A 17,328-nucleotide genomic window follows, 5' to 3' on the forward strand; every position below is an offset into this window, starting at 1 on the left:
TTTTGGCTGCAGTGCTGCTGGGAGGGTGAGCTGAGGTCAGGGAGAGCCTTGCTCCAGTTTGCTGCTCAGCAAACTGGTGTAGCCCAAAGGATCCCAGTCTGAGGATGCTCCCAAGGGGCTCCTTACCCTGGGAATGGGGTAATTTCCCATGGCTGGATGTGGTCACAGAGCAAGGGCTTGACAGCCTGGTTCAGGTTTGAGCTTGATAGTGTTGGTATTGGTTTTGCTGGGAGGCAACTTGGATTTGGGTTTCTTTTTGCTCAGGAGCATCTCTGGTTTGCCTTGTTGTTGTTACGGTTAATTTTTTTTCCTTTGTGTTTCTTCTTTTCTTCATCTGTTTGCCAGGGGCTGAGGTTTGTGCTGTATTCATGGTTATTGTGGAAAAACAGAGATAATTAAGGATTAGGAGATGACATCTTTCCACGAAAAAACTTTCTGCTGAACATCTCTCACCACCTGCACTGGAGGGTTGTCCTTGGAAGGACATTGAGGGCTATCAAAACTGTGAAGCAAGTGTCAACCTCTGGCCTTCCCAGGAATGCCAGGAACAGCAAACACTTTGTAAGACATTTTCCAGCTGTTTCTGAGTGCAGCCAAGGGGATCACAGGGAAGGGGAGCTACACTTCTGAAAAGCTCTCCCCTCTCAGCACTTCACCCCTCCTGCTGCACAAGAGCCTCTCACGTGGTCAGGACAGGGGCATGGGCTGCAGGTACTCATTTCAGAGATGGAGGCTGAGCTTGTAATTAAGTTTTACAGATATCTTGAGCTCTTTGCTTTGCTGTTAGTGCCATCAGACAGCAGAGGCAGCATGAGATGGTCTGCCAGATGCTGCCCTGCTGCAGCAGAGAAATGTCAGTGCTGCCTCAGGCAGGGAGGAAGCAGATTCATGGGTTTTGGAGCCTTTGAGAGGTCATTGGAGTCTTTCGGGTTTTTCTGCCTACTGGGCAACACAAACTGAAAATTTATCATTTCTGTGTCAGTGCAATAATTCCTGGTGAATTCAAATAGTGTTTGAGAGGCTTTGTTATTCATTTTAGTTCAAGCAGGCTTCAAAAATTTCATTCTGTCATTTTATATACCTCTTAGAGCAAAGCAGGCAACTGTTCCAGTGCAGAACATCTGTGTGTCTCTGTTGGAGTCATCATTTGCGCTCCTGTAAATGATAAAAGACTGTGATAAAGACTGGAGCCTCTTGCCAGAGAAACACACCCCCTTCACCAGACTGTGATGGACCTGCCACCTCCACAATTCACCAGGAGATTTTATGTAAGGGAGGAGCAGCCATGGCCAGCCTGTGCTTTTCCATCACAGCCCCTGGGTGCAGAGGTGTGTGTGCACCCACAGCCTGGGCAGCCTGGCATGGTGCTGCACTGCCCAGACTGCAGGGCTGTGTTCCACATGCCATGCTGGTCTGAGCCCCATCCAGCCTGACCTTGAGTTCTCCCAGGGATGAGGCATTCTCTGGGCTACCTGTGCCACGTTTTTGCTGCAGCAGACCAGTGTGAGTGTGACTGCCTTGGAAGGGGAGCCTCTTCACCTTGTGTTCATACTCTTGGTAGAGTGCATGGTCTGTAACTCACTTCCAAGGTCCTGCTAGTTTGGGTCCTTCCAGCACCTTGGAAAAAGGTTTAGAGAGTGCTCTCCAGAGTGGTTCATGATGCTGTGGGGTCACTGCAGCCCCTTGTGCTTCTCAGCCCTGTTTTTACAGAGCCAGAGGGGCAGCAGCACTGACCATAGGTCAGCTCGTTCCTGTTGGAGGCAAGGAATAATTCAGAGGGGTTTTGTGGAAACCTGGCATCGGTTTCAGGAGCCAGCCAGGGAAATGTGCTCCAGCAGCAGATGAATTTGAATCCTTCACTCTTCTCCTGCCTCCTTTGTGAGGTGGATGGTGCCTAGAGTTACCCAGCTTAGTCTTCCCAGTCTCTGGGTCCAATGGAAATGTGGAGCTGGCCACTCAGATTTGGACAGTTTTGGTTTGAATGCTGTGTTACCTTAAGGGATGGCCTTTGCCTAATCCTCATGGTCCTAACAAAACAGGTGTTTTAAGCAGCCAGGAATGAATTTATGTTGGCTCTTCACTTGTTGCATTGGATTTCTTTGCTTGGTGCAGTTTTGGCATGGAATACATCAAGCAGATTGGAATATAAACACACTTTTATATCCCAGGACTCTGAACTGGTCTGGAAATGGGCAGTTGGGTTCAGGTTTTGGTCTTATATGGTTGGGCATGAATGGGAACTCAAGCAAAGTTTGTTGCCAGCCCTTTTCAGAGTTTATTTACTTTCATGATTATTTTTTCCCTATCCACATTTAACTGAAGGTTCTTGGTGCAATGGAGGTGGCAGTAGAGCAGGAGCCAGGAGACATGTGATGTATTCCCAGATCTTTTCTCCATTTTTTCCTTGTCTTTTTGGAATGTTTCAGTCTATACCACTCACAGCACCAGCAAGCTCTGGTCTTGTTTGAGCTTTCTAGGTGTTCCAGCAATGCAAATCAGAGCTAGTGAGGTGCAGATATCCATCTGTGGGGACAAAGAATGAATCTCTAGAAAAAGACAGGGCTGCCAGGAGGTTTCTGGTCTGTTTTGCAAAACAAAGAAGCCTAGTTCAAGGCTTGCAAAGGCTTGTCTGAACCAAGTCTCTCAGAGATTTTGGCTTGACCCATTTCTTGTCTGGAAACCAAGCTGTTTCTGGGGATATCACTATCCCACAGAAATGTTGGGGCATTCTCTTGGAAAAGAAATTGTGTTGAAGTTCTGCTGATAGAAAGGGTGAAGAGCAGGCTGGAAGGGTTGGGGAGACACAGAAGTTCTGCCTGTCCTTGGGCCTGACCCTGGAAATGCTGCATCACCAGGGGCTGAAGAGTCCAGAGGAGCATGGGGAGAGCCCAGCTGCAGCAGCTGCCTTGGCTTTATCCCTGTCCTGGTAACTCCTACAAATCTGGGGGCACCTGGCAGCTCTTTCTACTGGTGTTTGGGGTAGAATGCTGGAAGATGGTTCTGCTCTGGGGAATCCTGTGGCAGCACGTGACCTCAAAGGGTTCAGGGGGCTGGGGTAGAGCTGGGGGGTTTGTGCTGATGCCAGCAGAGTCTGGGGTCCTGCAAGGTGTCAGCTAAAGATGCCCCATCTGCTTCATCCCTGCAGCCCCCTCAGAATGGGGTGCTGGGGAGAATTCTATAAATCAGGCAGTCATCTTTCTCCTCCTCACCTTCTCTCTAGATGGGGAATGACTAAACCCTTTATCCTCTTGTCCTAGGAGAGTTTGTACCTTGTGAAAGGCTCCTGCACTCAGAATGAAGCTGGTCTCTCACCACACCTCCCCTTCTTTTCATTCCCCCATTGCTGAGATGCAGCAGACTTGGCCATTCCCAAAACAGTGACTGATTGTCTGCTTTGGCTGCTTCAGCTGTTTGCTAAACATAATGCTCTTTCATCTTCCAGGAAATCGTCTGGACACCTCCACCGGAGTGCAGCTTGCTTTATGCTGCTGTTTCAAGAGGCAAATAAAAGCAGCTATTTTCCCAGTTTAAACATAACCTGATTTCTCCAGTGAATTGGAAATACTTGAGGGAGGGGGAAAGATTGTTTATTACTGAATTTTCAAGAACTGTAATTCTAAATTAACAAGCCAACCAGCTCTTTTCCTTCCTGGGGAAAGTATTCTCCTCCTCCCCTTTAAGAATATCCACAGCACTCACACTTCATAATTTTTACCAGGACCCAAAGCGCACCCACCAGGGCCCTCTCACACCATCCATGTGAAGTTTGCCTTTCCTCATTGCTCCCTGGCAAGTCAGGGCACTTTGGCTGAGGTTTGAGATTTCTTTTTGCTGCCAGCAGAATGAAAATGTTACAAAATGAAATCCTTTATTGGTGTTTCAGCAGCGAGAGAGGAGATGGTCGCCCGTCTGCTCCCATCAGCTCAGGGTCAGAGGGCTCTAAAAGGCAGAGCCTTGCCCATTTTCCTCTGTTTCCTGAGATGACAGGAAGGAAAGCGTAGGCATCTGGCAGGGCTTCAGCAGGGAGAAGTTTAGGAAAAAGGCACAGCTCAGGACTGAGTCCAGGCCAAAGCCTGGCTGGCTGCTGGGCGGCGTTTGAGAGCAGGCTTGTACTCCTGAGAAATGAATACAGAAACAAGTAATGACCAAACACACTGGGCAGTATTTGTAATATTGCAACTGATGCAACTCGTCTTTCTTTTCTTACTGTGGTAATCAAGGATTTCACCAAAAGCAAAAGCACCAGGGAGAAATACACCCCGACTTCTTCCTCCGGGGAGCGAGTCAAGTTCCTCGCACGCGGTTCCATTACAAGGAACTTGAGGAGTCTGGCCAGCAGCCGAGTTCAGCAGGAAAGCCGAGGACAAGCTTTTGTGTGGCTGCTCACGGGTCCCTCTGCCGCGGCCGTGCCGGATGGGAGGGAACAAACAGCCCTTTCTGTTTTGCAGTTCATGACCAAGAACCCCACGATGCGGCTGGGCAGCGCCGGGCTGGGCGGCGAGGGCGCGATCCTGCGGCACCCCTACTTCAAGGAGCTGGACTGGGAGCTGCTGAACCGGCGGCAGATGGAGCCCCCCTTCAGGCCCCGCATTGTACGTGGGGAGGGGCCGGGGCAGGGCATCCCTCGGGGGGTTTTCCTCTTTTTGGCTCTGTAAGCAGCTTTATTCCCGTGAGACAGGAAAGAGGTGAAGGAAGGAAAGTGAGGCCTCTGACCCTGGCTTGGCTGCTGGTTGGCCACCTGGTGAGCTGCCTCTTTTCCCTTCCGTGCTGGATTTTCAAAGGCAGCTCAGTGTTAAAGCAGCTGCAGCAGGTTAGGCACTCAGGTACCCTCTGGTTTGCCCCAAAGATAAAACAGGGTAAGTAATCCTCATCCTGCTCACTCCACCTACCCCTCCACAGCAGGGCTGTCTCTCCCTTGCCTCTCTGTGTCTGTTCAGCACCCAGCATGGTGCTCCCTGCTCAGGCCACTGTCAGTGAGAGTTTCAAATGGCAGGGAGGCTGCACAGGACACAGTGCTGCTCCTGTCCCCAGTGGTGCCACACAGCCCTGAGGATGCTGTGTGAGAGAAGAGCTCTTCGTGGCCAGCCTTTCTGGGGTTGTCACTGTGGCTTCCTTGTCTTTCAAATCATTGCCTGGGGTGGCTTGTCTCATGCTGTGGTCACTCTGTGAGCTCTCAGTGGCAATGGTCCACCCAGTCCTGCTCCCTGAACACTGGGTGCAGGATCAGGTACCTGGGGAGGTGTGACAGCTTAAAATCAGAATCTCGAGTTGCCCCTTAACCTGAATCAAAGGCTAAGGCAGCCTGCTCAGTCTGCCACAAGCTGGGTAGGACCTGGGAATGTTAGACTTCAATGTCAATAAATTTTATTGACCTCAATGTCAATAAAATATCTTGCTCAGGGTGCAGGAAAAACACATGCCTCATGAAAATGTGCCACAAACCCAGTTTGTGTGTGTGCATTCTAAACAGCCCCGCTCTGTGGCACACAGCAAGGAATCCAGCACCTGGAGGCCAGCCATTTGTCTTCCCACTGCCCAGTAATTCAGTATTGTGCAAATTTAATGGCTGGCACTTAGAGGAGTGCCCTCCACCCCCTCCCCAAAACTCAGCTGAGACGCTCTGCAGATGAGGAGAGACTGAAGTCAGCCAGTTGGGAACACAGCTGATAACTGTGCTGCCACTTGAGAGGAGGGGGGGATTTATGTGCCCTGCCATGTCTGGCCAGAGAAGCCCCCAGAGTTCCTGTCAGTTAAATTTGAGAGGGGGTTCCCTGTCAGATCCTTCAGAGGCTGGAAAAGGCTTTGCTCAGTGAGAGGCAAGCCCAGAAAAAGCTCTCAGTCAGCTCAGCCTGGGTTATGGAAGTGATGGTTCAATGCACTCAGATACAGAGCAAGGATCAAGCAGATGATGCATACTTCTGACGTGTCTTTCTTTTGTGTTTTCCATTTGACAGAAATCCAAAGATGATGTGAGCAACTTTGATCCAGATTTTATAAAAGAGGAGCCCATCCTGACCCCCATTGAAGAAGGGATCCTTGCAATGATAAACCAGGATGAATTTAGACACTTTTCATTCACCAACCCAGACCTGCTGGAATAGCTGTGGCTCTGGAGAAAGGCTGATGAGAGGACTGGGAGGAAATTAAATGAAAACCAAGTTTACCAGTAATTTCATTCTCAAGGAGTAGCAGTGCACTGACTGGCATGATACAGCAGCACCACTGTCAGTGTTACCTTAATGTGAAATTGAAACCTTCCTGTGTTTGTAGGGCTTCTGCAGCTCTTGGATCAAATATTGACAGGGGTGGAACAAACCTGATATTGTAAATAGCTGATGCAGACAGAGCATTGGATGCTGAGCTGGTTGGCTCAGCCTGAATGTCCCTGCTTGCAGTGGATTCCAGGAGTCGGCTTGAGCATGGAACAAGTGTCTTGCAGCCCTGAGCCAAACAGACTTGTTACAATGCTGATTGTTTGCAAGACTCTTTTGAGGAGTCCCAGCACTGTCCAGCGTTTTGGAGACGTCATCCAACATCCCATGGCCTGACTGAACCAGATGTTCCCACTGACTTTACCTGTTTCCTGCAGTATTTATTTCTTTCCGAAGCACAAATGGCTCTTTTTGACACTGTTTGGGTTCCCATGTGAAATATTTTATTGTGCTGACTAGCAGAAGGAAAAAAAAAAACAAAAAACAAATGCCCTGTGCCCCACACAGATTCTTCCAAATCCAAGGGAAGTCATGTGCTCGTAGTGTTTTACTCTTTGTGCGTGTTGAAAAGTTTTAGTGTTTGCATTCTGTGAAATGCCTTTTTACATCATGCATCTTCAATGCTCCTTTCTTTGCCTCCCAGCTGTTTTCAACTATAATGTAACTTGTTGTACTGTTTATTTAGGCCCTTTCTATTTAATTATGTTACACAGAGCCCCTTTTGTGGGTTTAGTGCCTCATTAAAATTTTGATCCGAAGTGGTAGCGCTTAAATTATTTGTAGCATTATTGCGATGGGAGCCGCAGAGCTGGCAAGCTGCTTGAAGGCAGAGTTGTCAACCAGCAGGTAACACAAAGGACAGCTTTTCTCCCATCAGAGTGATAAACCTTATCTAAAGATATAGAGTAACTTGGTTTGGTTTGGATTTAAGAGCTCATTACTCACAGGGCACTTCTTATCAGTTGCATCCTCAAGCTTCTGCCACAGGCAGTCTGAGATGATTTTTCAGTGCAGATTTTGGAACCGAGATGCTCTGGAAGATGGTTCTGTGCTTTTCCTGTTCTCCTGGAAGCTGGATGATTTTTCTGAAGCTCCTTGGCACACCTTTGCACTCCTTGCTGGGCTTGAAGCTGTATGACAGGTTTATAGCCTCTTCCTTGGGCAGATACGAATTTCTGGAGAAGGAAAAGGATTTCTAACCTCTTGCAAAACTGATGATGTTTGTATTGGGCTCCTCACATGCTTTAACTTGAGAGAAGGGTGAGGTGCAGCAGAGAGGGACAGCTCTGCACCGACCTCACCCCACTGCAGCTGTGGAAGTTGTGTAGGGGAGCAGGAGCCTTGGGCATGGAAATTACAGAGGTGCAACACCCCCTTACAGCACAGACCCACTGGTCTGTACGTGCTCACCTGTTGTGAAGAGGAAACCTGAGATGAAGAAACTGAGCTGTACATGCAAGAATTATCCCTTCCCACTCCCCCTCTACTGGACTGAGTCACTTCTACCTCTAAAGCATCTCTGAATTGTCTGACAGGTGGGGCAGAGGCTCAGGTACCCTTGGACTCTTCTTGTCTTTGTGCCTGTGTGTTCCACCAGTTCTCCCTCTTTCTTTCCTGTGTCTCCTCTTCCAGTAAGCACAGCTTCATCCTCTGATCTTCCATGGGCACCTTCTGGCCACATTGCAGCCCATCCCTTTGCTGGTGTGTAGATGCCCAGCTCCTCCAAAATGGGGAAGGAGAGGAAGGAAGGACAGGTTGAGTTGTATAAATAGGGGGAAAAGAGCAGATTTCCAGAAAAATGATCCCAGGACGAGCCATGCAGGCTGGCTTGGGTTGTTTTTCCATATAGGAGGAAGCAGTACAGGATGGATGCATGAGGGAGCCACTGTGGCACCTCATTCTCTTGTGAATGACACATGGTGTTCACCCATCTGGTGCAGGAGTGACCCAAGGCAATTCCTCACTCCAGTTCCTCCTCAGTTTTGTGGGGTTACAACTGCAGCAGTGCTTGCTTGGCAAGGTGTAAGTGCAGCTCAGTTGGCCACCAAGAGTGGGAGTCCCAAAACTGTCTGAATTTTGTGTTGGTGGCTTTTTGACTCTCTTACTCTAAAAAAAAGTCTCCTACTTTTAACTCTGCTGTGAGCAGCCTCTCCTTCCCTGGTGGTCAGTGCTGGAGAACAGTAAGTGATGCACCTTTTTTTGCCAGCACAGTGGCATCATCCCAGGTTTTCATTGGCTGTGATATTCTTTGGGGCTCAGGGACCTTATGGAATAGTTCCTGCTGGAGAAGCTCCTGCCACAGTGGTACCATTTCCATGGCCCCAGGATCTGAGAGTTTACATCACTGACAGCATGAAGAATGTGCAGTAGGCACCTTTGGAGAGCTTTATTGGTGTGCCAATATTACATCATATCATATTTCATATCAGTACTCACCAGTCTGTGTCCTAAAAAGCTCGGAGAGTGGGAACGAAGTCACCTCTGGGGGTGGTCTGTTAGGATTGTGGTGAACTGCAAACCAGAAAGCTTGAGCATTTCTGGAGGATATGAGATGCTATTTTGGGGAACAGGAAAGCTCTCACTGTGGCCAGCCCATACCTGCTTGGTGGCTTAATGGGACAGGGTTCAAGTGACAAAGGGAGTTTTTCCCCCAGCTTCTTTTTCATTGGTTTAAAGTGGTCACTGCACCCTTGCATCACCCTTGGTGCAAATTCACTGGCAATTCTGTGGTTGGACTTGGAAGACTAAGTTTCTGCTATATGGGAATTTTCTTGATTTTCACAGTTTTCACCTGAATCCTGACTTGTAATTTAGGGCAGCTCTTCCCCTCCATTGCCTGCCTGGAACTCATGTGTCTGGGTAATGCTTTCAGCCACTGGAGTCAGCAGATCCTGAGTCAGCCACATTTGGCCAAGGTCCCTGAACTCTCCCATACTTTTTATGAGGAGCTGCCATTTCAGTTGAGTTCTCTGAGACTCTGTCAGCAGTATGGATGAGATCAGCTCAATAAAAAGTACCAATGCAATGGCTTTGCTTTTGAAAAAGCTGGATTAGTGTTTCCCCTGCCACTGAATATGTAAATAAATATTGATTTATTAAAGAAAGAAAAAACCAAGCAAAGGTACAAAACTCAGGAGTTTTCCAGGAACTACCCTGCCAACTTTTTTGGCTTCATTGCTTGCCTCAGTGGATGCAAGATGGTTTTAGTCTGTTAATTTGCTTCTGGCTTTAGAAGTATATTAAGCTGGCAGCCACAAGTTTGTAAGGTTTAAAGCATAAAATGCTTGTATTCACTCCAGTGTGAAAACTGGCAATTGAGCAAATTGTAATTAGTTCCCTTTGCACTGCTTTTAGTGCTTGCATGAAGAAAGAAGATCCCTTTGATGTCTGTAAATTTGTGTTCGGTGCAATCCTTTCATTTTCAAAGAAGTTCATGAAGTCTAGCTATAAAATTCAGTGGCCTACGTCTCCTTCAAGGCCTTTGAAAGTTGATGGTAAGAAGCAGATGGTCTGGGATGAAGAGATGAAAATCATCTTGCAGCTACTCTATGCTGGCTGTGCTGCCAAAGACATCATTTTAAATACCGCTGCTTGATAGGCAATGGAAAAAATCTCACAGACTTCCAGTGCCCAAGGGATTTTAAGGTAAAAAATTCAATTCTAACTGCTGGCTGAGGATGCTTTGAATGCATTCCCAAGGACTGGCACAGGTTCCTCGCTCCTTGTGAAGTCCTGAATGGTTTGCAACAGTAGTTTTTCCCTTGGAGCTGCGTGCTCCTCCTACAGAAGCTGCTCTTTCTCCAGCTCCCATGGCTGTGGTATGGCAATGGACTTGGTTAGCAAAGCCCAGAGCCAGGAGCAGAGAAATGAAAACATGTTTGGGATCATCTGCTCTGTCCCCTGGCCAGAGAGGGAAGGGCTGTTCACTGCTGCCTGCTCTCCCTCGGTCTGTTCAGCTGCTCAAGCGTAGCCAGAAGGTTTCTGCTCCTCCCCAGGGAGACCATTTCACAGCTTTTACAACTCTTCCCGCTAAGTAAATGTCCTGATATTTGGAAATGACGTGAATGAGATGAAAATCTGTCTTATCATGCCATTAGGATTCTCATTGGAAGCTGCAAGTCAGGGTTTGTATTACTAAATATATACAGGGCTGCCAAACCAAAGCATTCAGAAATGATGAGTCAGGTTGACTGAAAATCGCAGCTCACTCAGAAATGAAGAGCTTTCCAAAATAATAAATGTCTCCTTTTCTTTCTTTTTTTTCCTCCCCTTTTCTTTTTTTTTAAACATCTGCATTACGAGTATTTTAGTTCTTGACTCTCACTTCTCCACATCAATAGGAGCAGGAATGTCGTGCAATTATAATTTTTTTAGATGAAAGCTGAGGTTTGTGAACTGATGTGAAGCCAGACTATGGAGCATGGAGAAAAATGCCAAACACTGAGAGGTGGATGATAAAACTGTGAGCAGGCATAGGGTTTATGTACTTTTCCATTTCTTCCTATTGTTTATGTACAGTCACCCCAGTGTGCTCCCTTGCATCCTTGTCTCCAAACCCAGAGCAGGGCTCCCAGGAGGCACAGGAGTGAGGAAGGAGAAGGGAGGAAGGCTGGGGAAGGCATTTATGTGCTGTGTAGTCACTGTGTGCAGGGCTTGTCCAGCAGCATTTCTGAACATGTGCATCAGCCCTTGCACAAGCTGTCACCTCCTGCATCCCACTCTGCCCCTCCTGCCATCCCCTGGGCACAGTGCTCAGCATCATCCCTCAGGCTGGAAGTGTCCTGCTGATGGAGCCAGGCCTGAAGGAAGAGCAGGAGGTCAAAGAGCATGGAGGAAAGGGAACAGTGTTGGTGTTTGGCAGCCTTGGTGTCTTCTCATGGGGACTTTGGTACAGCCAGTGTCCCAGTGATGTCCATATACATGACTGGCAGCTGAGGGAGAAGGCCAGGCTGTCTCCCCTCTCATGCCTTTAATAGAAGCTAAAAAAGAGAGGAGAGAGGGCAGTGTCCTCAAGAAATGGAGTCACAGCTCTGGGTTGTGGCTGAGAAGATTCCCTGTATTTTAGAGGTGCCTCAGGCAGTGAATGCACACAAGAATGATCAATTCTGCCCCATCCCCGTTGGGGAAAACCCTCCATGGGGGCAGTTGGAGTGAAGAGACCTGGGGACCACAGGTCTCAGGGATGTGGGAGTGAGAAGGTGCTGTGGCAAAAGGCTGCGGGGCAGAATTGCCGAGGAACATCCCCAAACCCTTTCATCTCAAGAAGGAGCTTGAAAGGAGCTTGGGTCAGACAAAGACAAAGTCTTCCCTGTGTGGGCTCCCCCAGGTAACATGTCAGTGTGAGTTAGCCCTGAAACAGTTTTAACTTGCCCATGGTGTCAGTTCTGCTCCAGCTCTGAGCTCCCACAGCTGCTGTTGGCAGCAGTTCTTATAAAAGTGGAGTTGAGAGATTTTAGCAGTGAGTTCAGGATTGCTCAAAAGTGGTGACTCAGTTCCTCCAGCGCCTCCTTCCCCCTCCTTCAAATGAGGGGTTTATTCATCACCTGGCTTCTCATTTCCAACCATTTAATGTGAACTGGGGTCAGGGCCTCGGTTTTTCTACAGCAGTGACGACTAAAACTCTATTTCTTCTTCAGTGGAACCTCACTTGATTCCAGGAGCAGATCTCCACATCTTCAAACCTCTGCAACGACTTCAACACCTCCACTGTAACCACCACATCTTCCAGGAGAAGAGCATTGCAGGAGCTGTTAACAAGCCTTTTTTGGAGCCTGGCCAAGGTGTGCTGTAGTTCAGCTGGGAGTGAGAGGCAATTTCATGTATCTCCATCTTATCTGCTGCTAGACCCAGACGGGAAGCAGTTCCAGACCTCCCAGTCAGTACAGGCCTGTCTGCTGCCCAGAGATGCCTCCTGCTCAGAAGTCTGGCTTTCTTTTCCCAAATGCTGTCTGGAAGAAACAGAGTATCAAGAGCTTTGTCAGGGGTTGGTGCTAAGCAGAGTTTTCCTCTGAACTGAGGCACAGTGTCGTGCCAAGAACGGGGTTGTTGGGTTTGCAGGTTACTCTGGCCAGCATCTCCTCCAGCCCCTGGGGTGTTGCTGTCTCCACACTTTGGGACAATGGCAGCACCGTCAGTAGCTCAAAGCTGACTGAGGCAGGAGGGCAGCATTACAGGTGAGTATTTCACCTGGAATTGAGCCATCATTATTTTTAAGCTCTGTGAAGAGTTTGAGCTGAGGTATTGTTATCTGACAGACACATCTGGACATGTTGCTCTCCTTGGGGCAGCCTTTCTGCTTGCCTCTTCTCAGGCACTTTATTCTCACTCATCACCAGCCCTTTCTCCAAGGGGAAGGCTGGGTGGTGGTTTTGAACAGCTTGGTGCTTCTGCCATTTCCCTGGACAGTGGGGAGAACCTGCCTCCAGCTGCCTGAGGAAATGGGCAGGTGAGCCCTACGTCACAGGATAGTGTGCCCTCTCAAATGCTAATCTCAGTAGTTTGAAACCCAATTTTAACTGGAAAAAAAAAAGGCAAGTGGGACCTTTAAGCACATTCAGCTAGGCCTGGATTTCAGCAAAATCCCTGCACTTGTGGGAACCTTCATCCCCAAGTTTCACCATGGAAATTGCCACATAGAGCCTGTGTCTAAATTAGACCCTGGCAACCAAAGGCTCTTTTGTTTCTCATTACCATCAACAAGAGTTTCCTCTGCCAGTTTGGGATGTCTCCCCCCATCTGTTACCCTGACTCCTTTAATTTTTCTTGCAGGGCACCAATTTACCATGGCCCCAAGACTCCTGCACACAGAATGGATGGTGCCCGTCTGGTGGAGATGATGTAACCCAAAATGGGGCTTTCTCTCAGCTATTTTGGTGGAGTCTGGTAATTTGTCTGTCATGGAAAATCCCCAAACTGCAATCAGTGCCCAGGATGAGTGGAAAATGACAAGATTATAATATAGTTTGTCTCCCCATGGTCAATTACTCTGTGCCTACACATAGTCTGGGGCAGCCAGGGTGACTGTAAAGGTGTCCAGGCTTTGTTTTGGCTCCATGGCCTCTGTATTTGGTTAAACATAGGGCAAGCAGAGCACCAAACAGTTGTTTACAGGTGGGTGGTCCTCAGTTCCTCTGGGAGCATCTTGGGCAAAGAGCCATCAACCTCCTCTTTAGCCAGGCCTGGGCAGAGGGATGGATGGATGGATGGATGGATGGATGGATGGATGGATGGATGGATGGATGGATGGATGGATGGATGGATGGATGGATGGATGGATGGATGGATGGATGGATGGATGGATGGATGCCCTCTCCTCTCAGCAAGAGGGGATGTCTCTCCTGGGACAGGTACCAGGGAGCCAGGTGGTGGTGGCCAAATTTTCAGGGTGATTTGATAGAGGTGTCTCACAGTTTTGGGGGAGCATGGGTGTATCCCAAGGACTCCTCCAGAGCTGGTTCAGGGCCCTAACAAATGGGTTTGGAGTTCCACACCAGGCACGTGGCCCAGGGTGCCCTGCCTTGGAGACTGTTCCTCGTCAGAGACAAGGTGTGAGCAAGGAGTGGCCTGGAGCTACCCAGGCCTGGAGTGAAAGCCTTAATGAACAAAGCTTATTAGTGCTCAGCTGGGCTGGAAGAGGCACTTGAGGCCACTCAGGGACTTTGCCTTAGTCCTCCACCCACCTGTGCACTCGGGCTGGGGCCATGGTGAGCAGCTCCTGGGGGAGTGGAGCCTGCCTGGTGTGCAGGACCTTGGGCTTGGGCAGTGCTTGAAAAGGCACCTGAGACTGGAATCAGGGAGCTTCTTTTAAGCACAGGATCACAGAATATCCTGAGTTATTGGGACCCACAAGGATCATTGAGTCCAACTCCTGGCCCTGCACAGGACCACCCTCATTTAGGCAATATTCAAATGAGCATTTTAATTGAGAAAGGGTGATTGAACCCTGAGCTGCTGGTGGTGCCTAGACCCTCCCCTGCTCCTTGCTCCCAGCCTTTCCCCCCTGGGCACTGCTGTCCCTGAGAGTTGTTCATGGAGTGATGACCACAGGCAGCAGGAGCCCTGTGCTGATTTGGGGACATTGGGAAAAGGTCACACAGACAACATCTAAGCTTCTAAATCTGTGTCCACCAAGATAGAAAGCAGTGTTCTGCAGCTTGTTTTTATGACCATCATAAACTAAATCCAGCATCTTCCTGAGACAGGGTACAAGATAAGCCTGCAACAAAGCCAAGCAGAGAAGTGATTTTCTTTTAATTGCTGTTGTAGGACGTAGAGATGAAAAACCAAGTGTCCAAGGGTATAGGAGCCCTCATCCCCTGATTAGATACATATAATGAGATGGAAAGCTAATCTATCATATTTAGAATCAGTCAATTAGAGGGCTGGGGTTATAGATGCATTTAGCTTTAGCGTTAGGGAGATATTTAAACCACATACTGTACTTAGTCATTACCATGCTAAGTGATAGTAGATGCAGGTCACCCTATATATGGGCCATGGTAATCAGCTTGAAGTGTTACTAATTAAGCCTTTTCACCTTTGGGCTCCATCCATGCCACCACACATGACATGGGCCGTTGAGGTCACCGTGAGATGCTCCTTAAAACCCAATGCCCAGTGTTTATGGTGAAGTGGGGAGTGATTTGGCTTTCTAGTTCTGTCTCTGCTGTGTGGAGAGAGCTGTGAGCACACAGCTCTGGCTTTAATCATGTATTTTACCTCTGAGTCTCAAGATGCCAGCTGGGCACTGCCAGCCCTCCACTCGCCCAGCTGCCTGCCTGGCATGATTTGAAGCCCACGAAGTATCCAGGTAAATAAAACCACATCAAAGTGAGCGTGGCTCTGGCATCTCCCTCCTGGCAATCCTCAGTCATGTTTTCAGGGGAAGTCAATAAAGGCTGCAAAGGCTGTAGTTGCTCTGGAAAGCAGCTTATGTGATTAGGCAGAAGGTCAAAAATAGCCACAAAGGAAGGGCTGAAAAATTGTGGGTGGGATGCAGTGATGCCCAGTGATGCCCTCTCTCCCTCCCTGAGACATGGGTGGATGCCCAAGGTCCTCAGCTGGCTCTGGCACCAGCCCCTGCTCTTCAGATTTCATGGATCCATCAGGCCAAGAGCTCTTGGTGACTTTATGTTAATGTGCAGTTTCACCTGCTTTTAGGGCTTTGCTGTGTCAGGATGGTGGCAGAGCCACAGGGCAGGAGGACAGGGAGTTTTCCAGTGCCTCCCAGCCCAGGAGGAAGGCTGGGGTAGCTGTGGAAATGGGCTGCAATGACTCTGGTTGCTCTCCACCCAAGGGGAACAACTGCTTTGGAGCAGCTTTTCTCTGACAGTGTTACTGAGACATTCCTGGGAGCACTCAGGCCCCACTTTCATAGAAGCATAGAAAATCCTGACTTGAGAACAACCCACAAGGATCATCCAAGTCAAACTCCTAGCCCTGCACAGGACAACCCCAAGAATCCCACCACGTGCCTGAGAGCCTTGTCCAAATGTTTCTTGAGCTCTGTCAAGCTTGAGGCTGAGAAACCACCCTGCCTTAAACCTTTCCCTCTCCATCCTTTCCTCAGAGGTTAATTTCTCCATTTCTGCCTTCATTTCTGGTCTCCAAGTAAGATCCTCCTTCTTGTGGTGGGTAAAGCTGAATCCCTGCCCATAGCAGCCCTTTCCAGGCACCTCCAAAATCCTCAACCCCTTCCCTCTGGGGCGAGTCTTTGCAAGCTGGCAGGAGCTGGCACAGAGGGATTCTGGTGTTCTGTCTCAGGAGAATACCAGAAACTGGTGCTGCTCACCAGTACGAGAAAAGTCTCAATTTTGGCATGCCCTGTCACCAGGAAATGATTTGAAATATTGGGTATTTTCTGGGACATGGGGCAAGCACTGGCTGGAGCCAGCTGGTGAAGATCCCCCAGGGAAAGCTGGCAGGTTTGGGGCTGATGGAGAGCTGGCCCAGGGAGGTGGAGTGGGGATGATGCAATGAGCCACAGCTCTTGCACTGCCAGAGCTGGGGTGTGGGCAGGGAAAGTGTCCGTGCTGTCTGGGTGGTCAGGGTGCTGGGACATGGCAGCAGCTCTTCACCAGCCTCCGCAGGGGCAGCCAGAGCTGCTGGATTTCTTGGCAGGTCCCTGTGGTTTTCTACCTGTGTTCTCCACTGCAGGTGGAGCACAGAACCTTGATGTGGAGTTAAATTAGCAGCAAGTGCCTGTGGCAAGAAGCCTGTGACAAACATTTCATGTTTTCATGGAATCCCAGAATGGTTTAGGTTGGAAGGGACCTTGAGGATCATTTGTTCCAAACCCCCTGCCATGGGCAAGGACACCTTCTGCTAGACCAGGTTGCTCCAACCCCATCCAACCCCAGTGATATTTCCCTCATGCTGATGGGGAAGCATTTTTGTCCCATGCACTGTGCTCTCCAGCAGCAGTAAAATCTTCTGTTTCTTTCCCCCCTCTAATTCTTAGCCAGTGATGCAGCTCTTTGAGGGACTTTCCATCTGGCCTTGTTAGCAGGTCATGTTCAGCTGCACCTTGGCACTTGCAGGTTGGTCAATCACTGGACAAGTCTTTGCAAATCCGTGTTCAGCCACGCCAGCCCACAGACACACCTCTCTCTGTGCCTGCAGGAGCTGTGCATTGTCTTTTTCATCCTCCCCCTTTTGTCTTTTTGCCCATCTGTGATCCTCCATTGCAGTTTCTGCTCCCTGTTTGGGGAGGAGCAGCATTGTACCAAGGAAAAATCCTCAATGTGATGTGACCTCTGAAAAGTTGATGTTATCACTCTTGGAGCCCGTGTTTTGCTTTGGGGGGGTTATTTGTTGTTCATTCAGCCGAGCTGCTCCAGTGCTCAGTCAGCACTTGGGGGTGGTGTGGACAAGCCCAGCTCTGCCCAGCAGGGCAGGGATGTCTTTGCTGTGGTGTGGGCAGCGTTGCCACTGGTTTGAATGTCAGTTTTGGGGGTGGCATGGCCACCTCCCCATCCCTGCTGGGAAGGGATTGCAGTGCTTCCCCTTGCTCAGCACAGTCCTGGGGCCAGGCACTCTCTCCTTCTCCATGGAAAGAGACACTGAGCACAGGGAGATGTTCCTCCTCTTCCCCACGGGATCCACTGCCATTTTTGTT

At 49.1% G+C, this 17,328-nt stretch overlaps 1 protein-coding gene across 1 annotated transcript in view; it reads left to right on the forward strand.

The window, feature by feature from the left end:
- PRKCH (protein kinase C eta) overlaps nt 1–6,101 on the forward strand; it is a gene marked incomplete at both ends in the record, with an annotated part of 112,091 nt that extends 105,990 nt beyond the window's left edge. The window contains 2 exons of the mRNA XM_084207840.1: nt 4,449–4,592; nt 5,955–6,101. Of these exons, the coding sequence (XP_084063966.1) occupies nt 4,449–4,592; nt 5,955–6,101 (291 nt within the window). The remainder of the gene's footprint in view (nt 1–4,448; nt 4,593–5,954) is intronic.
- Nucleotides 6,102–17,328: the final 11,227 nt, after the last annotated feature.

This window comes from Fringilla coelebs (genome assembly GCF_963513975.1).
Source record: "Fringilla coelebs genome assembly, chromosome: 6".
Classification (NCBI taxonomy): domain Eukaryota; kingdom Metazoa; phylum Chordata; class Aves; order Passeriformes; family Fringillidae; genus Fringilla; species Fringilla coelebs.